At 42.9% G+C, this 23645-nt stretch overlaps 2 protein-coding genes across 5 annotated transcripts in view; one reads left to right on the forward strand and one right to left on the reverse strand.

Annotated features, from left to right (window-relative positions):
• LOC120960175 (fasciclin-3) overlaps positions 1-8625 on the forward strand; it is a 100818-nt gene extending 92193 nt beyond the window's left edge. For 2 of the 4 annotated variants that reach the window (XM_040384184.2, XM_040384185.2), the window contains exons 9-11: positions 4672-4717; positions 7492-7690; positions 7770-8625. In XM_040384184.2, coding sequence (XP_040240118.2) covers positions 4672-4717; positions 7492-7690; positions 7770-8081 — 557 coding nt within the window. In that variant the 3' untranslated portion in view covers positions 8082-8625. Of the gene's footprint in view, positions 1-1674; positions 4472-4671; positions 4718-5124; positions 6068-7491; positions 7691-7769 lie in introns of those variants that run through there. The other 2 variants (XM_040384186.2, XM_040384187.2) reach the window with 2 other exon arrangements.
• LOC120960171 (uncharacterized) overlaps positions 1-23645 on the reverse strand; it is a 284474-nt gene that overhangs the window by 196832 nt on the left and 63997 nt on the right. The window lies entirely within an intron of this gene.

Consider the following 23645-nt stretch of genomic DNA (forward strand, 5'->3'; position numbering starts at 1 on the left):
CTTTTAAATTCATTCGTATGATAATTAGATCTGTGTTCTGACATAGCCGTCTACTGTGCGTTTAAAGCACCATCGCTCCTTCGTACCGTCCTGCGCTGGGTAGGGAGAATTGAATCGTTTTAAAAAGCAATTGCGTACAGTCTCTCTAAGGATTACTCTTTCTATTTAAAAAAAACGGAAATCTGTCCACTTTTTACTCTATCCGTTAAGTGTGCGTGTGTGTGTGTTGGTTGTGTGATATGTATCGTTCATATTCAAATTGGCTTCAAATGGATCGTAGCAGCAGCAGCAGCAGTACCAGTACAAATGTGTGTATAGATTTAGAAGATAAGGGGCAGCAGTGTTAGGGCTCACGTGAAGTAGATTGCCATTAGTAGATTTCCTTTTTTTTGTATACATTTTGCTTTCATCTTAAAAGGAAAGCACTTCGAGAAAAACAAACAAAAAGAACACAACAAGCACGTAAGAAGAAGCTGTGAGTTAATGACACACTATCAAGGGAGATGTGGATGGTATAAGGCTAGAGAAAATATCAAACGAACCGAGGGAATGCGAACGTCCATGACATTATAAAGCTCGTCGTATCTATATATCCCAAGAATCGAAACGTGTCCAATCAAATCCGAAACTGAAACTGACGATGCAAACAGAATACTGCTTGCGTGCGTGTGCGTGTGTGCGTTGGGAGAAGAACAACCCTTCCGTGTAAACCCCCTCAACAGCGTGCCTGTGCGCTGTTGGCCTGCATCTAACGATCAAGAAACAGAAAGGTAGGGACACGTCCTCAAATGAAAAATGCAAAATGCACCACTCCAAGTACAATTGCCTCTCGCTAGCATGCTGTTTTAATACAATTAGAATCCAATTGGACCAATAAAAGCGCAACGGATTTTGAAGCAGAAAACCCGTTTTTTTTGTTTTAACTTTAAATTGGCATAGGTCTTTCACGTCGAAACCTTAAAAGTTTTGTGAACGAATGCTGCTACCTACCACGTGGTGGCTAATGTGGTTTACCTGGAGAAAAACAAAATGTTACCAGTTTCTATGCTGGTGCGCTACCGCTCTTGCTACTACTACTACTGCTACTACTGAAACTACCACTAATGCTTCATATTTAATCAGATGCAAAATTAATTCTGAACAGCATTCAACGACTGCTTCTTTGCTGTGTGCTGTTGTGCCTTATAATCTCTATCTCTCTCTCTATTACTTTGACAAGACTTAACAAGAGCAGAGCTAAACTTGTCCACCTTGACACAGAAGGATGAAAAATGCAAAGCACAAGCGCCGCCGTGTAAAATGCTACGGCACGTCCAGCGCATATCCTTTCTCTTTTGTTGCAAGCAATAATGAAAGGAACGGGAAAAAACAACTCTCGCTCACACATTTACCCCGGGTGAATGTGTAGGATGTGTATCTGTAGCGAAAGGAGTCAATCCATATTATCCCGCTTGAGCAGAAAGGGGCGTGCGCCTGGACGCAAACCAACAAAAACCAATTAATGCGCGGAAACAAAGACCGTCAAAGACCAAGAACAAAATAGACCGAACAAAAAAAAAAAAATACCAGACCACCCCTAAGACGCCCCCTCCAAACAAACCAACCCCACACACCGCTGTTGTGCTAGATAGAGAACGACTGTGTCCTGATTCTGTTTCTTGGTTGTTTTTGCAGGCGCCTCCCTCAATACCGATATCAATCCGGACTCGGAGGCCCAGATTGCGCCGCACCCGCACGACGACGAGATTGACGAGCGGCTGCAGACCCAGGACCCGGCCGCCCACTACGTCCACGAAGGGGACGAGCGGCACGCGGCAGCGGCCACCAACGGCAAGCACGAGAACGGCAAGCAGGCGGCGAAGCAGCAGCCGGTGGCCGCCCCGATCGTACCGCCGCCGGCAGCGGCCAAGCAGGAGAACGGAAAGCCGGCCGACAGCAAAACGAACACATCGGTGTAGATTTCTCGCCACCGCGCACACCAACTCCTCCACTTTACACCCCAGGATGTATCTGCTTATTTAGCACTTGTGTAAGGATTGTGATTGTGTGTTGAGGGAGAAGGACAGAGGAAGGAGGAAGAAGGCAAAAACCGCGGTTGTTGTTGTGCGTGAAAAGAAATATTAGCACCACGATGGTGGTGGTGTGTCCGACATTCATTCAAAACCACTTCCGGCTTGGGCGAACGAGAAAAAAGTGCGTAGAAAAGAAGTGACGCCGGAAGTGAAGATGACGAGAGAGGAGAGGATACGACAACAACAGCATGAAGAAGAGGTGAACTAATTAACGACTGCTTTCGAGAAGAGGCGAGATAGAGAGAGAGTGTGTGTGTGTGCAGAAGAAAAGAAACATTAGGCCATGATTGAAGGACTAGACCGTCAATTTCGGAAGAAAGCAAGGCAAAGGAATCGAAATAACAAACTGTTCAAAAGCAAAAAAAATATATAGAAACACAAAACCACTCGGCAAGACACAACAAAACAAGCCTAAGAGGAGGAGCACAGGACGCAGCACAAAAACATCTCCATGGAGCATGGAAATTAAGCGGGGTTTTTCCCCGTCGTGCGGCGCCGGGTTCGTTGTGTTAGTTCTACAGGAAGCTTTTCCCCTGCTTGTTGTTGTTGTTTTTATCAATTTCCCTTTTTTGCTCTTACGTCGAGTGGTGGGAACTGTTTTGGTACACAAACAGCATAGCACGAGTCCTGCTGCTTCTTATACGGATATGATTGGCTCCACGCTTTCTCTTATTTTCCATCGTTGATTAAGCCAGGGGTGATTAATGCAACCCAAACAAGCAAAAAAACACACAAGCAATAGGAGATGCGTTCCTTTTACTCTGCTTTTCGTTATTTGATTAGTGTGTAGGTAGCGACTGCTGCTGGAATTGTTTTGTTTTGCGATCGTCACTAACAGCATAATGATTGAAATAATCGAATCTCATTGAGAAGCGAAGGGCGCGCGAGAAGCAATTAGCAAAACCAACGAGAATCCTTAAAAAAAGTGAAGGGGAGAAAGCAGCTTTTACCCAATTTCGAAGCTGGAACTGCGTGCGTATGCAGCGGTCGTTCCCTTAACAAAACATGGCAGAACATTTTAATTGTGAAATGTTTTTTTTTGAACGAAGGTGTAGCGCTACCCGAAATGTGAAAATCCTTAATGTAGATTTTAGTATTACTTAAAGTAGAACGATACGAGGGAAGCAAGTGCGTAATGGAATGGAAAGTATACGTATCACGAAAATACGACAAATAGAAAGAGAGAAGAGAGTGAAAGATGGCAGTATCGGCCGGTATGAATTCCAGTTGTTGGCAGTTTTTAGCAGTACGAAATTCCACACACACACACACACACACACACACACACACTACAAAAACCCTAATACAATTCATTCGAACAGTTTTCTCACAGTAAAACCCCGTACTTAACGGAACATTGAATAAACTTAAATCTTTTGAACCCCAAGACGGGATTGTTTAGTTAAAGTGAGTACAGTACAGTTTGACCCCAAGACGGGATTAGTTAGTAAGGACGACACGATAACGAATGCGGAAGGAAGAAAAGGACGGTAATGATCGTATGTGTCAACAGGAAGCTAATTTAAATAGTGAAAACGATACGATATGTGTATTTCATAAGCACAGCGGAAATGTGTTGATCTTTTCGTTAGCGGTTTCGATTAAGCTCTAAACTATTTGCACAAAGTATGCATAATTGCGGGAGACGGCAGAATTAGAAGGACAGTAAAGAGAGAGAGAGAGATAAAGAAGCGGAGCTGTGGTTATGAGAATGTCCTGCAAATATTTTTTTATATAAAAAAGAAACAAACAAGATGTCACCTACTGCTGCTGCTGCACGCTTATTTAACACCTTTTTTCCCCGTAACTTTGTTGCCGGAGGAACCAGTAGCGTGTGACGAATGTCTTAAAAAAGACCATATATTAGATTTTATTTCCACTGCTAGAAGGATCTACGACCGTAATTAGATGCTAATTTAACGACTATAGGAAGAAGCTGCAAAATATCTTTAACGCAAAACAGATTGTGTTCAAATTTTAACAGACTACAGCGTGCGCAAAGCAAATCAGAAAGACAATGGATATTTTGCACATTTTGCAAACAATCTCTTCTACACCCGACTCGTTTACATTACGAATCTCATGGAGCTGTTTGTAACAGGAATTTAAAATCAAATAATTATTATCTTTCAAATGAGCGAATTCAAATTACCAATCATAGTAGCAACAGCAACAAAATCACCCATTAGGTTTAATTTAAACCAACAACGCAACGCGAACGATAAACTGCGCGAACACAATCAAACCCGCACGCACATAGCGAAGTTAAAAAAAAAAAAGAAAAAATCACGCACGAAACTGTGCTGAATTTTTTAAACCTTATTCCTCCGTTTTTTTACATACTTTCATTGTAAATATATACCTCCAAACGAATAAACAAGCCTCTACAAACCTCTTAACCTCTTTCTGCTCTTTTGCTTGTTGTTGTAAATCACTGTGTGTGTCTGTTTGGTTGGATTTGGGGGGAGACAATTTGTTTGTTTAAATGTGAATAATATTCCGCACATCGACACACTATTTGGATGACAATATTCGAAAATCTCTAAGCATTCTGTTAATCACTGTGGTTGATATTGTTTTTTCTCTATTTCATTTACAGGCAAAAACAGCTCCACCTCTACCAGTGCAGCGAAAATCGGTGAAACGTAAGTATTGTAGCGTAAGCGACGAACCCCCTGGAAGGAAAAATTCAAAATCATTTCAAACTGTGTGTTTTGTTTTTATGTGTGTGCAATTAATGTAAAAGTGGATAGAATTTGTAGTGTAACACTCGGTGTAGTTTCGCTTGGTCGGTGTCATCTCACGCTCTTCATGCCAACGTTTACTTCATCCTTTCGTTTCCGTTTCTCAAAACTCATCTCAAAAACCAAAAGCGTTCATAATACATGGTGTTAAGGTTCAATTGGTCAGCGTTCTAACAAACTTTAATCGTAAAATGTACAAAAAATCTATTTACCTACCCCTCTTCTCTCTTTCCTTCTCCTCCCTCTAAACACTATCCTACCCGTATTTATTTTCGGACTCCCTCCCACTCCAAATAACCTAACCACAGTGACACTACAGACAATGGTGTCGGTGAAACAATGCTACCAACTGCTACCGGCATCGTCGTGGAGGCAAACGTTTTAAACGGCGAAACTACCACCACCGCCACCATTCCGGTAATGCCACCGACACCCGACAACATCAACAGCTCCATCCTGCGGCCAACGAACGTGCGGCAAAACCCGCTGGACGCAGCCTATCCGCTCGGTGCGATCCGGCGCGAACCGCAGCACTCGATCAACAGTGGCAACTTTGACAATGCGAGCGTCCTTTCGTCCGACTCCTGCTCCACGATCGGGTACGGTGATCCGAACCAGGTCGGGCTGCCGGTGGCCACCGCCCAGAAGCGCTGGATACCGCACCAGCAGCGCGAGCTGCTCGAGAAACAGGCCCAGCTTTTGCTATCCGGGGCCGCCCTGAAGCGCAAGCGTGAAACGGAGATTTTTTGAAGTGTGCCCTCTGTTTCACTTACTAAACCCGGGGGTGCGTCAGTACGGTGCCACAGGAACACAGGACAGAACTCAACTCATTTAGTTAGGTGTGATAATGATAGCATATAGTGAAAGAGATAGCGGAACGCTTACTCTCTCCCCTTCCAAAACGACACTGTCTCCTCGCGGAACCGTACCCTAACTTATATGCAGCCGTACTCTCGCAACGATTTGCCATTTTTTGTAGTTAAAGCGGATATTTTACGTGTTAAACAGCGCTCCTTAAAACAAAACAAAAACTCCAACAACAACCACTACAACAGCAACACAGCTAATGTAAACAAATAGAATTAATACTTAATACAGTTGTGTATAGACCGCTCGCTAATACTTCTGCCTTTATTATCCTCTCCGTTTACGTATTACCTTATGTACAGATGAACGCTAATTTATTGCCCTTTTATTTTGCCAGGGATGAGTTTCTTATTTATTGCAATAAAAAAATGTTGTAAAATAGTACGCTTTTTATGTTTTATTTTTGTTTTCTAATTTAGTTTCAAATTGTAATATTTGAATGTAGTTTTATCGTTCTTTTAATTTGTATTTCAGCATGATATACAGTACAACTTACACGGTATAGAACTTTCTTACGTTAAGTATTAAAATGGGTTTTTTTTTGTTGATTAATCTTTTCCCTAACGGATCTATTAAACAGGGTCTGATCATTTTTTTGGCAAGCTGGGAATAGAATTTCTGTTTTACAAGGTTTCTTGTTTTATCGTTGCAAACCGAAGCACAATCTCTGGAGCGTTTTTTAGCGCAAAATTACATATTAAAATTATAATTCTTATTTATATTGGTTTGCTTCGGCCTTACAGTGTGTTCCAAGCCACTTTCGAATGTACACGTTGTTTTTTCCGCGTCCAAGAAGTTATTCCACGTCACTCTGATATTTCATTTTTCATCGTCATAATTTGTAATTTCTTCAATATGATTTTCAACAACCTGTCAATGCGGGATCAGATCCGGCTTCAAAATCCGGCGAAACAACGATGACAGCAATCCGTTGAAGTGTTAAAAATCATGCTGGAGAAATTAAAAATTATCATGATGGAACTGAAATATCAGATTGATGTGGATTAACATGCTTCCCACGGTGAATAACAGTGTTTAAATTTGAAAGTGACTTGGAAATCCCTGTAACGTACAATTTCAAAATACAGAATACAGGGTTTTCCAAGTCATTTTCGAATGAGCACATCATTATTCATCACATCCAAGATGTTTTTTCAACAGCTGTCAAATAGTGTATTTTATTCATAATGAAATTTCAGTTTCAACACATGATTTTCAGCACATAACAAAGAACTGTCAAACTCAATCCAACTTGAGACGTGTTGAAAATCATAGTGAAGAAATCGAAAACGATGATGATGGAAATAAAATAAAAAATTGTTGTGGATTAACATGTTTCACGCTGTTAATAACAATGTTTACATTTGAAAGTGACTTGGAAACCTCTTTTATTATTTTGTTTGATTAAAAAACTATAATCTGTGTAAATCTATCCTTCAATCAGGATAACAATGCTAAAGAAAAAAAGCTCTTTAAAACATAAAATTCAGGAAAAAGACTTGAACTCAGAAAAGATCAAGAAATAAATGCAAGAAACCCTGTAATTACCGCTTATTTATTGGTTTTGTACAAAACCGTTCCTCTAAATTGGATATAACACCAATATATTATTGTTGAATTGCACTAAAACTGTTTTTCTAAGAGGTATTTGTAGCCAGTTTTTTTCCAAATCACCGTTTAGTTCTAATTTAGCTTAAGCTAAGCTTAAGTAGATAAAAAAAAATCAAACTGAATGTGAGTTTATGTGCCTCAATCTCACCCTTGGTCTGTGTCTTTCCCTCTTCCCAACGACTTCCACCCAAATGCAGTAGCGACACCGAAAGTGCCGAAGTGAAGCAACCGATGACGAAAACCCAGCGCCTGAAGAACATTTTCGCCAAACGCTTGCAGCGTGGAGGTGGTGCCGGAACGAACGAACTGCCTGAAGAGATCGTCACCACCCCGGACGTAGCGGCCGTCGACGAGCAGGACACGAAGCCGTCCGATGGAGCGGGTAAACCGGCAAAGGTAAGATATTTTTAGTGTGCCATTCCCCTTTTTACCACCGTGTACTAACAACGTGTTTGCGTTCCACCCCATCCACCAGGACGATCAAACGCTGGTGTACGCCGAGCTGGAGCTAAAACCGGCCGCCGGGGAGATCTCGTTCGTCAACAAACCGCCAGCCGCCGTAAGCAACGAGTCGACCGAGTATGCCGAAATTATGTACATCCAGCAGCAGGCCAACGCAACGGCCGGAAGCGAAGCAACGCAGCAGCAGCAGCAGCAGCAGCCTCAGCAGCAACCGCAGCAGCGTCACCATTCGAGCGAAGACAACCGTCCCGTGATCGACGTTAGCATCCAGAAACCGAGCGCCAAAGGTGACGGTGGCAAGGCGCCACCAGCCGGGGGCAAATAATCTGCTCGAAACCTCGCCGAATAAAGGGGGGGAAAAGCAGCCTACAAGAGGCATAGCAAGCAGTACTCCTCCTCCGTGTCGAATGAGGAGGAACAATAAGGCACGTTTTGCACTTAACTTCATTCATCGTTCCATACTGTGTGTCCCCCCATTTTTTGTTCGTCATACAATCATTTCCATTTCATTTAAACGCTCGACGGTTTTAGTTAACTTCATGGCATCATGGTTTAGAGTTGTCAACCGCGCAGCAGGCGCGTTCATCACTGTTGTAGTGGAAGAAGAAGCAGGGCACACCGAGAAGGAATGCGTTTAGAGGTTAAGTTAGTTGTGAGCGAATTTAAGAATTTAATAATGAAGCGAAAGTTTGTGAGAAAGACATACATACACACCATATCGTTCTAAGATTTCCTAAGCTCTGACTTTTACGAGTGAAACCCCCCGCAAATGGATCGGGAGATTGCTAGGTTGGGATAAATTTTATAAAATAGTACTTTTGTATACAGGGTACGAATTGAAATATAGGAACGTATGAGAGACCCCGCGAGAGATAGTTTTAACAGTTAATTTTCCCTTTTTTTATATCACTACGATATGACCTACATTTATAAATTATAAAAGACTCACACAAAAAATAGCACTTTTGCGTCATGTTTTCTAGCAAGCCTATAGAGAGTAAGGCGTACCGTCCACGCCTCTTCGAATTGATTCCACACCGGCCACACCAGCCACACCGTGTCGTCATCCCACGTCATTTGCATCGGCAAAACTCGGCGCAAACCGGCAAATTGCAACAACCTGCTATTGACATAACTCAAACGGCATAACTATCTAACTGCGACACGCAAACTTCTTCACTGCAGGGGGGTTGAAGGGAGTACGCCGGAGGTCAAATTCGAGGGTGTTTCGCCGGCAGAACACACAGAGCAAACGGTCGCAAATTAGCAACAAACATCAGTCCCCAAACGAGCGAATCGTTCCGGATCGGTCGGTGCGCAAAAACGTTATACTGTAGAGCGAGAGAGGATGGGAGACCTGCAGGTGATAACCGTTTGCTTGAGGGAAAGGGGTGAAAGGTCAAACAGCGCTTGCCACCTCTGCAGCAGTCTATGCGGGGCAACGCAATGAGATGAAATTATTGCTCCAAAGGTACAACACACCACACCAAACACCAAGAGCTTCACTGTAGAAGGAAAAGATGATTGCAAAGTGCAAAGAGAGAACAGGGTACACCTTTCGGAACAACTTCTTCGTCGTCGTCGTCGTCGTCGACTGTAGTGGGGAAAGAGTGTTCCGGAGGGCAAGCGCATACCTGTTTCCGGTTTTAACGATTGTAGAGTCAGTAATTAAATTGAGTTTAACGAGAGGATTTATAGAATTTCTAAACTAAATTAATTAAGGATATGGTGTCGTAAAATAAAACACACCCTTGTGCCCGCGCCCATCACCGCCCCATTGACAACCTATTGCTGGAGTGGTGCGCCATTCGGTTGGTGGGAAACGCACGCAGCATAGTCGAGTGTGTCGTCTGGTGTGGTAAAACTGCTGCCTAGCAAAATGGGAAACAGTTGCGACATCCCCGAGCTGCCTTGGGACGCCGAAACTCATGACCCTAAAACCGGACCATTACCGGCACAGGCACCGGGTTCGTTGCTTGTTGTACTCCGTTCGTCTCTAGGGTGCTATGGTGCCGTGTGTCTGCAGTACGACAGCGTCTTAGTGTGTGCTCCTTCTGCGGTAGTCTCTTCTTCAAGATGGTGTGCCCTCGATGTCGTCTTCAGAATGCGTGCAATGGTATTCCTGCATGCACAACGGAAGTGGTGTACGCCCCGGACTGAAATGCCAATTTCCTCATTTGCAAGCCACAAGGATATTGCCGACGATGGCGGGGACCGTTTGACAGGTGCAATCGAGCGTTCATAGTGTGTACTACCTCGCAAGTCGTTGCTAACGCCTTCACTAAGACACCGGCCCTGGCTGTGGCCCTAGTTGGTGTGTTTCCAAGGAGTCATAAACAAGAAAACAATCATTATTGGCAGACGTTAACGCTTTAATGAGGCTGAAATCTTAGATTTAATGAGTGACACAGGGCCACTCCGATGCACGATGGGCGACGATGATGTTTATGAGCCCGCCGGGGAGAAGTGGCCGTCAGTTTGACGTAATTGGAAGCATGGCGTGTGATGTCAACAGCTCATCGACAGAGCAGATCTTGCCTCATTCAAAGACGAAGGTCAACGTTATAAGGATCCATGAGGGGATCGAGCACATCAGCCGAAGCACAATCAAGAAAACAGACAAGTTGCAAAACAATTCAAGTAACGATTTTGTTTTCTTACGCGAACGTTGGTCCAGTTGGGATTGTTATTCGTTTACGAGTTGTTAAGAAATAAACTTAATTGGAAATAAATAACTCTGCCTTACCCATTATCAACATGCAAAAGGCTCATCACTAATGGGGTTTGGATTTTTTTCAGTGTTTTTTTTTATAACCCTCACTCCAATGCCTATTTCGCAACATGTTTTGCATGACACTACAGTGGCGTACGGAACTGATGGTACAGCTGTACAGCATTAGTTTCTCTCGGTAATTCTAGTTGAAGTTTTATTACCTGTTCCATTATTTGACCTCATTTCGTAGATAATAAAGTTAATTAAGCCCGAATACAGTTCAACACAAAGCCGTTTCAAGACACCTTTCGACTCCGAGAATTACATTAAATGAAACGGCTGCTACACTCATGGAGGTCCTGGAACCGATTTCACACCCATGCCGACTTTAGATCTGATATTATTGACCTCATACTAGACCTGGAACTAATCCCGAATCCGCTTCGGTCCTGAAACTGATATCCAATCTATATCGGTTCTGGAACTCATCCTGGAACTCATCCTAAACTCATACCGTTCCTAAAACTGATGCCAGTCCTATAGCGAACTTTGAATAGTTGCTGTGTCTATGCAGACCAGGGTCAGATCTGGAATTGATGATAAACCTATATGTAACTGTCCTAAAACTGTTTGAACATTGTATGCAGTATCAATCTTAGTCGCGCAACTCACCAGGCTCAGTAACCAACACAGTACCTACTCTGATTCGGTAACTGCCTCCACTTGTAGATAAACCAGTGGCGATTTAATACGAGTGAATGCCCTAAGCGATGACACGAATATTAACCTTTCTGAAGCATCGAGCGAGAAGTTATATGAGGAATTCTGTACGATAGAATTTGAGGGTTGCGAAGCCAATTTACTTGTGAGCGGGAAGTGAGTTCTTTTTCTCGGAGCCCCACTCTGCCGCTTAGTTTGCACACTGCTTAATCCACTCCTGAAAAACCATTCGCATTGCCATAAGCCATTTTTTTTGATAAATTTGGCGAAGACGTTCAACGTAGGACTTGAACTAAGAAGTTAAAGGTATGAAATAAATCGCTTCAAATCGTAAACTTCGTTTAGATTGATTTAACTAGGTTTTATCAAATAATTTTGTGGTTATTTTGTTTCGAGTTTAATATGACCTTAAAATGATGAAATTCAAAATAGATGAAAGGAAGCATAATGCAAAAAAGAAGAATAATTAAAAGAATAAAAACAAAAATATGATATCGACCACCATGTCGATATGAATGAATAATGTATCTCGTAAAAATCTTTTAAAAATGACAAAAAAGTGTTTCGATGTACGGAAGCTAGTACACAACAAATACAATGCAGCTGTACCATCTATTTCGCGAGCCACTGTATATGTACCTTGTGGTGCGTTTACTTTGCACCATGAAAATGGCTGAATGCTTCGTGTTGAAGCATCGCTTCCGGCCCGTTGTTTCGCTGTGCAAAGTCCGGCGCTTAAGTGGTCAATTATAAAGCCATAATTCATGTTACACATTACATTTCGTGTGCCTGTTTGTAAGTGGCTGTGATGGTTGTTACGGTAGAACAAACGCGTTAAGCTATCAACATTTTAGATCGATTACTGTACAGGACGGGGTATACCGCTTCGATCGGCTTGTTTTAGGGATGGACGGAACAAGCATTAGCTAAATTAAAGCTTCACTCTTTTCTTATCAGTAATTTTGGGTCACACAAAACGCGCAAGACATTGTAAAAGCCAGATGGTAAAGGATAAGAATCTCACTCGCCTCTTCACGCTTAGCTGCAGCAGCAACAGTGTCGTCGGCACCACTCACCTGCAACGAAAGGCAAGCAAAAGTGCAAGAAAAACAATGAATCTAATGAAGAAAAGTGTCAATTGAGAAAAGCCGTCGTGTGCTGCCGTAGAAAAGCAACGGATGGTGTCAATGGCGCACATCCATACACGCTCCTCACACAGCTTGAACCTGAAAACACCCAATTACGAAGACACCATCTTCATCGCGCGCCAGCAGTAGCAGCTGATGCTGTTGGTTTGACTTTGCACGAGAAGATGAAGTTGCTCCTTCAAACTCTCCCCCGTGCTGCTACGAAAGAGGTGAACTTAAATCGCTAGTAATGAGGCAGGATTTGCAGTGCTTTCGGTGCAGCCGGCAGCCGGCAATCGTCTACGCCACTGAAATCGATCTTTCGACACAGCACCACCACCACGGCGCACATGACACGTTTACTCGAGTGGCTTCGCCGTGGAACGGTTAACCCGGTGGTCGTACGTACGCGGTACACGGTGGTTTGTTGTTATACTTGGCCAATTATCTGGAATCTTTTTCTGCCGCCTTTCGCCGCCAGGATGCTACCAACACGCCAAACGGGGCGTCACATCGGGCAACGGCTTTCCCGCTCCTTAAGCGATCGACAAAACGATGACGATGAAGGATAGAGTTTGCTTTCAGCCCCACATGGCTCAACCCATCTGGGATGTGGGTCGAGAAGCGTTTACCTGGATTGACGGTTTCAACCTCGGATCGGAGATAGACCGGAGGGAAATTGATTTTGCTTTCGGTTTTTTGCGCGGTAACCGTTTGTCTCGTTACCGGGACGATCTCTTGGTGCTGCTACGTGGGACAGTTGGCCATCAATCGCCCGAGTGGGGGAGATTGTTCGTTTCCGACAGACATCTGTATGGTCCGCGTCTTGCATTGCTCATTACGCCGGTCGGTGCAGGGGCGTATGTTCAGCTCGGAATAGTAAATCATTTTACAAACCCTGATCGGACAGGATAGACGCTTGTCGAAGAGCAGAAATCAAAGAATCTTTAATAATGCTTCCTGCTGCCGGTAATGGAAACGACTTACAAGGTGAGTGAAAAAAAAAACTAACCTTTGTCTGGCTTTGTACACTGTTCGAACATCTGCCGGGAAGTGAAACCGAAGCACGTACATGTAGTTCGGTTTGCAAAATCGGGTAGGAATTTACATTGTTCTAGTCGATAGCGATACTTGGACGAAACCGCAACGAGATTGTAAGCTGCAGTGGCTGTGGGTTTACGATATTCTTCTAGCATTGGGGTCAGTATGTTGTGTTTGGAGCGAAAATCGTGCCTCGGTTAAAGCATTTGCACTTGCAACTTAACCCATAGCCCATGCAATAAAGAGCTGTCTTGGTAATACGATAGGAATAATAGATTCATGCACTTTTAAGCACAAAAGGTTTAAAAAGGAGATTGTGTAGATGTTAAAATACGTTATTGATTCAAAGAAAACTTTTATCACAACATCTATCACCGTCTACTTCGTTTGGGATCAATATTGAAACAAATAAGAGACATTATTTACAGTGGAGCGCCGTTTATCCGGGTACCTTTTATCCGGCTTTCCGTTTATCCGTGCTGTTGAGAAATGACAGTTCAATACAAATTTGACATTGCGTTATGAGGAGTATATTTGAAAAAGCGGTTATAAGAGCACATTGTCATAACAAAAACACTATAATGCATGGCAAATTTTAAATATTCTCCTTGGAAAAACATGAAGTTAGTAAAAACTGGGTTATTTTTATCAAAAAATAAGAAAACTTTCCAAAACATAACCAGGAATTGGTGATAAAATATATCATTTGACTCATTATTCGTGTTATTCGCTTATCCGGGCAATGTCAAGTCCCGAGAAGCCCGGATAAACGGCGCTCCACTGTATAAAGGATGCAGACATTTAGGCGCTTAAATAAAAGCAGATGTTGATTTAAAAGGGTTTTTGGTACATTTTTAGCGAACTCTGAAATAGCTGTACCTCTTTATTTTAAATTAAAAAAAATCATAAAAATAACTTCGGAGAGTGACGAAGATGGGATGCACTTTAAGAGAAATGACATACATTTGGGCACTTACAATGAAGCAAGGGGCTTTAAATATATAATTTCTTTAAAGAAGGCGTTTTATGTAGTATTATTTATTGTCAAATGCTGTTCAGATCAATATTGAACAAGAAAGGCAGATTTAAATCAGACATTGTATACATTTAGGCTGTTTAAAACGCAAGGGCTTGTCAATGTGAGGTCATTTACAGGGATTTCCAAGTCAATGTGCACATAATTATTCACCTCCTCCTAGCTATTTTTCAACAACTATCTAATAGTGTATTTGATTCACAATGAAATTTCAGTTCTTTCACATGATTTTCAACATATCACAAAAAACAGTAGGTTATGTTTGATATGTTTAATTTAAAGAAATAATTTATTTAAAGCCCCTTGCTTTGTTGTAAGTGCCGAAATGTATGCCTAATGTATGCTTGAGATGTGTTGAAAATCACGCTGAAGATATTAAAAATTATGATGATGGAAATTAAATATCAGATTCATGTGAATTAACATCTTTCACGTAGTGAATAACAACGTTTTCATTAGAAACTAACTTGGAAAACTCTGTATACGTAGCCAATTTAAACATTTTAAATAAATTATATTGAAATCAACGTTTAGCTACATAGACGGCTTTTAAAATACAATTGCATACTTTTAGGCGCACATCACAAAACAATACCTTCGAAATATGTGGTTGTTTCAAGGCAGTCCTTGTATGCATTTTCCTTACCTTAAAATTGTTTGAACGTCGATTCTGTAATATATTGTCTTTGTAAACAAAATTACATACATTTAGGCGCCTAACAAACCTTGCAGATGTATATTCACATGAAAGGTTTTTTTCTTTGAATATTACTCAATGTTGTTTGGGTAAAAGAGGAACTAAATTAACAACGTGCCCTTCGTGCGTTCAAGTCTAGAATGGACTGCCACCCCGTAGCAAGGCCTGACCGATGAAGGCCTATGTAAGCCTGTGTGACCTATGTAAACCTATGTAGGCCGGCTTGTCCGCTTAGAACGTCCCGCAAAGTAGAAGAAGAATATAAACAGGGCCTTCTAAATATGTGTTTGCTTTAAAAAATCATTCAATGTTGTGTCAGTCACTTTAATAGACATTGTAATAGATGGCCTTCTAATGCAATATGCATACATTTAGGCGCTTCCAAGATGTTAACAGTAATAAGCGTAATTTTGAGTTTATGTTTGTACCTTCAACAAAGCGGCTTACTGCAGCTTTTTTCATCCTTCAACTCGTTGCATACGACTCCGTTAACCCAACCACCCGCAACATAAATTTACTGCACTTTATGAGCCTTTACTTGCCTTATTTATGAGCGTGCCACCCCCCTCCACCCTCATTATTGCAACGTGGTTGCAAGTAAAACCGATAAAACAACGCATCCTGCCCGACAGCTGGTACATTTATCATTCGAGGCGGGGAAAGGATTGTGCCTGCCTTGTCGCAGTGATAAAAGTGTGACCATGTTCTTGTACGGCTGTGTGTGTGTGTGTGCGAAAGTGGTTTTGTGGTTGCGTTAATTGTTTAATTTTTCACCGACAAACTGCCTCACCAGGAAACCACAGCCAGCTGAACGAGGGTCGGGGGGGTTTTGATTTTTCATTGCAAAACACCACCCCGGACTCGATGTGTTCCGGCTGCATGTGTGTGTGTGAGCCATCGCCTCGTGCAGAAAAGATGAAGAATGTATCCTCCGGTGGTGGATGTAGCAAGCGACGAAGAAAGGGTTGTTTCCACTCCCTAGGGATGATTGAAACATATGACAATGGGCTGACCCAATTAAGCATGTAACCGATGCGGCAGAACACCCGTTCCCGGTTTCGCAAAAATGCAGTCCTCCCAAGGGGAGGCACAGTCACCGCAAAGGGGGTTGGAAAAATAGCCTACAAACTTACTAAACGATTGCATTTTGCCCTGCCGTACCGGGCCGATCGGAAAATGGGACGAACAGCGGGCGAAGAGAAGAACCCACTTGTCATAAATTATTCACCCACTGGAGTCGGGCGCTGGCTGCAGCTGGTGTTTCTGCTTGCAAGGATGATGCAGAAAAGAGTGCCTGGGATGTGCACCAGAGTCCGGACAGAATGGAGCTGCAAATAACATGTGACAAAGAGAGCGAGAGAGCAAGAGAGATAGAGTGGTGTGTGTGAGGAGAAGCTCCATTCAACTGTTAGATTATGTGCATACGTTGTCTCCAGTGAGAGTGTCCACCTTTTTGGGAAGCGGTGAAGCGCCGTTGGAAAGCAAAACACAGGACAAAACCCAGGATCCAAACGGGAGCCTGCTTGAGGCTCTAAGAAGAAGGCAACACGGCCTGCCAGTGCCTGCCGACGAGGGTGGGAAAACTCTTTCGTAGGATAATTTTTACCCCAAACAACATCCTCTCCTCCGGACACTGGCTGATGAACTGGCACCGGTAGGACGCGTTACACTGACAGAATGGATCCCGAGGCCCTTGCCTCAAATCATGTCGAAGCATTCCTGGAAACGCTCACCAGGCGAGCGGTGAATGAACGCTTTCCCTTGCTGCACCACCGCTTCGTTCCACAGAATGGGGTAGCAAAAATGGCAGAACATCATCGGCACTTGTACATTCAAATTAGTTACAACACCACTGTTGCTTGCGCATGTGTATGTGTTTGTGTGTGCATGCCTGTCCGTCCTGTGTTGCGGACGCCAATGCGCTCTCCCCACAGAAGCACGACGAATGGGGGAAAGATTATTATGCATAAATATTTACAGACTACTCTGGCGTAAAATTGCTTTTGAATATAAAACCTGGCAAAGGAATGGCTGCTGGTATGGCGGCACAGGCGGAAAGGGCTAAACAGCACATACACACACGAGGAACACGTGTGTGCGTTTATTGGCCGGGCTTAGGAGGGGCCCTGAAAAGGCAACAACATGCTACGGTACACATCACTCCGGTAGTTGAAGAATGTACTGCATTTCTTTGTGATTGGCCAAGGATCAGGCCGGGCTTCTGATACTTCTTCGGGTGAAGACGATTTGTTTGCGTTAGCCTTATCGGGGGAGCATCATTCCAGCAGCCAAGAACGTACCGAGAGAAGCTTAAGTGCAGTGTTTGCGAGGATCGGTTGTACGCGGGGACGGTTGCGCTTGGGAGCGTTCTTCTTACGGCAGTTGTGTATGTGTTTTTCATTCGCACAGCTTTCGATGCGCTGCAACCGGAAGGATAAGGCAGCTGCTAGGAAGGATAAATCTGTTTAAAAGTATCGATTTAATCGATTGTTTGTTTGGTAAATGCATCGTTCTCACCGGTGTCAGCAGGGACGGTGGAGAACATTATCGCATGAACGTGACATGATGCAGTTCTGTTTTTGCTGTCTCGACAGGGATTATTGGCGAGATTTCAATAGATTTTTAAAAGCAAATCAGTTAAAGTTTATCGGTACGTTTGAACTCGGAGCGCTTTGAACTTGTGAACAAGAAAACGAGACATGACTGCATTTTGTTAAAATTAACGTGTTAAAGGAGTTTTTACATTATTTTTTTCGGTCATATCTACACAGGCCTAATCTACATATTCTTTAGAGCTGTAAAGCCTTAGAAAAGCTAAAGGATGAACGATAGCAATAGCAGAGGATTAAATAAGTTTAGTCATGGCTTTGAAAGGATATATTTCAATGTGCACCCTTGACTAGCAATATTTTTTGTTACCAGGTACTAACGAGGTCTGGTGGTACAGTCGTCATCTCGTACGACTTAACAACACGCACGTCATGGGTTCAAACCCCGAATAGACCGTGCCCCCATACGTAGGACTGACTATCCTGCTATGGTAACAATAAGTCAAAGAAAGCCAAGCTCACTTCACCAGTGGGGGTACAGGCAGGCCTTGACCGACAACGGTTGTTGTGCCAAAGAAGAAGAAGAAGACTAACGAGGTAACTAATTACCGGTTTGATTAAAATTACGGACAGCTTCAAGCTCCAGACATTCATCATGTTTTTATTGAGTTTCTTCATGTCCAATTGCTGGCCGATTTTGGATTTTACAAGGTTGCCATAATGTTCTATTCTCAATTAAAAAGGTGCGTGTCCCCTAGTACGCCTTGATGTCACGATAAAAATAATTTCGGTCGGTTCCCCACCGATAATTCAATGACCAAATTGAAAATAAATTAACGACACCGTTGACTTCCAAGTTCACTCTGCTTTATTCACTCAACCTATACTTAATCCTAACTTTATGCTAAGCTATCACCAATACTATTACAAATTTACACCTAATCAGTCGATTACACGAATGCATGAGTATACTACTGCTAAAATCTTTAAATCGCTAAATTAACAGAAAAACCCCGAATTTTCTACACGAATTGCATTAAATAAGAAATAATAAACATTGCTTAATTAAGTTTAATCACAAATAACTTTCTATCATTCTGAAATCATATCATATATGGCTGAAAAACGTGAAATCCGAGTTACGCGAATGTCCCTGGAACGCATTATTCACGTAACTCGGGGAAAGACTGTACATCAGAATCCATTGTAGAGGTAGTTATCATCATAAAAACAAAAACATTATTGCATCATGTTATGCTCTGATTTTAACTGTAACACTAAATTAATTCTGTCCGGAATTCGAAGCAAGATTTTTTGTTCTTTTTTTTTTATTTGTAAGCACCTAAACCCAGTTGCCAGTCAGACCGTCGTACTGTCTGTCTAAGAAGACACCGACACTCAAAATTGACTGAAGATTATTAAACGAAATTTTGAGGTTGTCCGGAACGTGAATCAAAACATCCGTGATTTGAAACATGAGCTCAAAACTGTCCGAAATATAAATCAAGATATTGTTGAAATTTATTTTTTTATAATGTTTCGAGTATAATTATTTCGCAATTTTTTTTAAATAAAATTTAGAATGTTTGCTTCAGTTAAAGTGGCGGACCCGTAGCACATTCGTTAACTCGAACGCTTCAATAACATGCATGTCATTGATATTTACGATTGACTATCCGACTGCGTGGCTGCGAATTTAGACTCGAAAGCCTGTATTGGCCGGCATGTTCGCGTAGGACGATACGTCAAGTAGAGAATGAAACTTTAAGTGAGTTATGTTACGTGACTTATGGCAGAGGTATGACCGATTAATTATGAATTAGGAAGAACATATTGCATGTCAAAAATGTCTTAAGTGTCCGTAATTCGAAGGAATACTGTAGTTCGTCTGTATATCAAGTTGACGAGCTTTCTGCAGGTTAACGCGATTGTTGTAAGATTCGAACGTGTCCTGTCTTGCAGCAGTTAGTACTAAACAGGCATAGTTTTGTTTGATCCAAAAGCAAAAAAATAGTTTCCAGCATATTTTAACAAATCAAGAAAACACTTCAAATATAATTTAAAAATTCAAGCTAGGCCACACACAAACACACGCAAAACATATAAACCCTCACTTCAATCGTAAAAAGAAACATCAACTTCCTTCCTTGGCGTACCATTCCTTGGCCGAAACTTCTTCTGCTTCCGACATCTGTACATGCTTTTCAAACTTCATATCGGGCAAGACTTTACGGCAGCCGCTAAAAACCCAACGAAGCTGATCCAGACTCCACAAATGGGATCATTTTCTCAATTTAACTACGCGCCTGTCCAGTTTCCCGCCAACTCTTTGTCCAGAAGTACCCACCAGAGCCATGCAAACTGCAACCGGGCCCAACAGTGCGGACAAACGAACAAGCTATTTAATATCGATGCATTGCAATGAGGATCTTAAACTCGCATAAGAGGTGCCCCCTCTCCCGAGTGCCTTAAAAGCTTCCTGCACTCTTATGAGGTTCAGTTTAAAATTGCCCAAAATTGATACGAAAAACTTTCATACGTTTGACCACTTGCAAGAGCATTGGAAGAAGAGGGTGGATATAGCCTCCTGAATTCTGGCTAAAGAAGAAACTGGCATTAGGGGTTTTGGGTTCTCCCAATCGACTCGGAGAGTTCGAGTGTATCGAGCTGTTCCGGCGGGCATGTATGGGAACAAATAGGAAAAGTTTAATACCACCCCACATGCACTGCCGCCATGCACATCCGACACTTCATCCCTCTGGCCACTGAAATGGATTTTTAACCGAGCTCGGTTTCGAAGGGCCGCAGCATCAGCAGCGTGTGCGGATGTCTTGAGCCTTTTATGGCTGCAAAGACGGTAAGCCCTCGAGCGCTTTCCGGATCATTCTTTTTTGCTTCTGTTGTTCTTTGCACATCAGCAAAATGAAAGAAAAAAAAACTACATCCACACACACAGAGAAGAACCAAGATACATCGAGATTAAGAGATAAAGTTCGTCCACAGCTTCGCCCCAGGGGCAGAGTGCTTTCAGTTTTCGTGGTTCGCTTATAGAAACGGGAGCGAGGATGCGCTCGAAACATCGAATGATTATATGTGCCCAACGGTGTACGAACAAGCTGTTTTACGATATGGTCATTGCAATAAAAAGCCGGAAATAGTTAAAGTCGGAAGAAATGATTGCATTTGATAAGGTTCCTTTTTTTTTGGTTTGCACCTTCTCTCATCGGCTGCACTGATGCTTCAAGTTTTCTCACAGACAGAGTTCCGTTAGATCCCTGGACAACCTGGTGGTTGGTGGTGGTAAAACGGTGTGCCCGGGCAGTAGTAGTGCAATCGTAAAATTTTATCGTAAAGGTGTTTTCGTTGCTGGTATGTAATCCATCGCTCAGTAATTCCGTACAATCGGCTGCGGGGCAGTAAAACCGAGGGGGGATTGCCTATATCTCTCTCTCCAGTTTTTGCTCCATTTCACCCGGTGCCATGAAAATTAGAAGTAACCGGCAGTTGAGTGGGTGCTGTAAAGTTTAACGATCGCCATTCGCACCCACTCTTTCTGCTCCCGCGAACCTTTTCGTTTTGCAAAGCGGGGAGCTTTGTTTTTAGCCTCGTGTTTGTTTGCACCCCAATAGAAATAACGACAACATTAGCAAAAACGTTAAAGCCCACGTTCTCCGAGCATCACCATCATAGTTTGATAGATTACAAAACGCAGCAGCAACATTTTACTGCCAACAGCACCGGAATTGAATTTCAATTGAAGTTAATTTCAAAGCGATACGGCCCAAACAATGCGGAACTCCCCGCGCTGCCTGGTGGCGTTGTGCTTCCCTTTCCTTAGTGTTCAGGACTGAGGAAATTAATTACCGACAAGCGGTGCGAGAAATTCCAGCAAGCGAGATTGTTTGCATTAATATCCTTATTGTGCGGAAAACACTAAAGAAAGCATTTGCTTTAGCGTTGTATTGCCGGCGGTGAGGTGGCTTATGCACACCGCGACAAAGCAGCGTCTTATCACCGGTCCAGTTCCCGGAACATGAGGGATGGGCATGTTCGTGGAAGAGAGAAGCATTGCATTGGTTTATGGCTTAACCCTTTCATCGCCACACAACATGCCGGCGCCGTCGAAAGGCGCCGTGTTATAATTACGGTAATTAATTATGCCCGAAGAGCTTTTGCGGTAACGCCGCACGCCCACTCTAGACGCAATGGGAGAGCCTAGACACATATACACATACACACGCACACATGCATTTGACGCACAAATCCCATCAGCTTGAAGCGGGCCCTACAGATAATGAAGGCTCAACTGCAAACACCAAATTATTCCGAAGGCAATCACGCACACACACACGGAGTAGCTGGCCCAACCATGTCATCATAAATTTTCCTGGTAACTGGAGAAGTCTACCTCTTTTGCGATGACAACGGAAAGAACCGCTTCGGAGAGTGGCCCAAAGTCAAAATGATTATGATGGCTTAAATTATGATATTTAAATAAAAACCTCTTCGAAACGACCCTATTCTCGGTCCTGGAGGCGATGTAACGAGTAAATCCAGTCCCCGGTTGGTTTGAGGATACTGTCACAAAGATCTCCCACACACACACACACCTTGTGGGAGGGTCCTATTCATCCCACACTATGTCCGATACCGGATGCACTAACGTGCACAGGGCGTTCCTGGTGAAGGACGAAGCAATCGGCCGTAAAATATGTACTCTCCTGGTGCGATAATCTAGATTCTCATTAATCACTCATATCCTAAGTCCACCCTCAAAGTCCGGTCGAGGCGGGGGCGCTAGCTAGCAACATTTTCGGGTCAGATACACAACACGAAACAAATAACGCTACATTCTAGCCCTGGAATGCGAAAAGCGGTAGAGATGGCCGTAGATGTCTCCGATTGAACGAAGGATTGTCGACCCAATTTTGCCTCCATCAAGTCGAATGATCTGAAGTTTTGCTGCTGCTGCTGCTGCCCTCCTTTTACCTTCCTCTTGCGTAGGGCTGCTTGTTATCTTCGCCCTCGCACACTCCCAGAATGCCTGCCGGACATCGAAAGATGTCGCACTGATGAAGAGCTCTGATACAGTGACGGGGAGAAGGCCGCATTGGAAGAAAGAAATTAGTTTCCAAGAACATTATTTATATCGCTTTTCGAAGTTGGATGGAGTGGTCGGAATTAGCTTGGAAGAAACTCGGTAGGTGTGGGGGCCGCATGTTGTTGGCCGTGTCCGGTACATTGTTGTGACCGGGTAGGGAAGTTTTCCCTATATCCGCCGGGCATGTAGCACCGTGTGACAGGCGAGTGGACACAGACAGTTGGTAAATTTATGAGTTTTGCTGGTGAAATTATTAAAATGGATAGAGTCCAGGAAGAAGCAGAATGTAATTTGTTGTTTGGCGTTAGTGGATGTTGTTGTTTTCATAGCTCACAAGATGAGAAACAGCTAAACTCGCATGTAACAGTCGCAGAATTAGACGAAACTTATTGTACGTGTACTTAGATTGGTGAAATACACGAGTGAGAAAGCGAAATTCACTCAATATGGAATCATTTTCGATATTCTTTTCGATTATTGCCTCGTTTTAGTGAGTTGAATCACAGTAAATCAGTCGTTGAAGAGATGTGAATCTAAAGTCTTTTGAAATTAACAACCACATAATGTACAGTATAATGATTCTAGTTATTGAACTGCAAGTAACGCACAAGCTGCAATAAGCTCACTCACTCTTGTGTGGTATAACTCACTACTTGCCTCGACTATCTTTAAGATGAATTGATTGATTTGAATACTTTATGCACCAGTAGTGATTAGCTTTTTTATCTTTCATTCAGCTCATTTAATTGCTCGCTGCACCGAACAGAGACTCCATTTTAGCTGCATAGAGCTCATTCACTCTCTGTGTTGACTAACAACTTACTCTTTTAGAACACAACTCATTCACTCTTTGCGTCTTCAATCGACTCACTCATAACGAATTAAAAAGATTCACTGCTTGCGCT

This window comes from Anopheles coluzzii, chromosome 3 (genome assembly GCF_943734685.1).
Source record: "Anopheles coluzzii chromosome 3, AcolN3, whole genome shotgun sequence".
Classification (NCBI taxonomy): Eukaryota; Metazoa; Arthropoda; class Insecta; order Diptera; family Culicidae; genus Anopheles; species Anopheles coluzzii.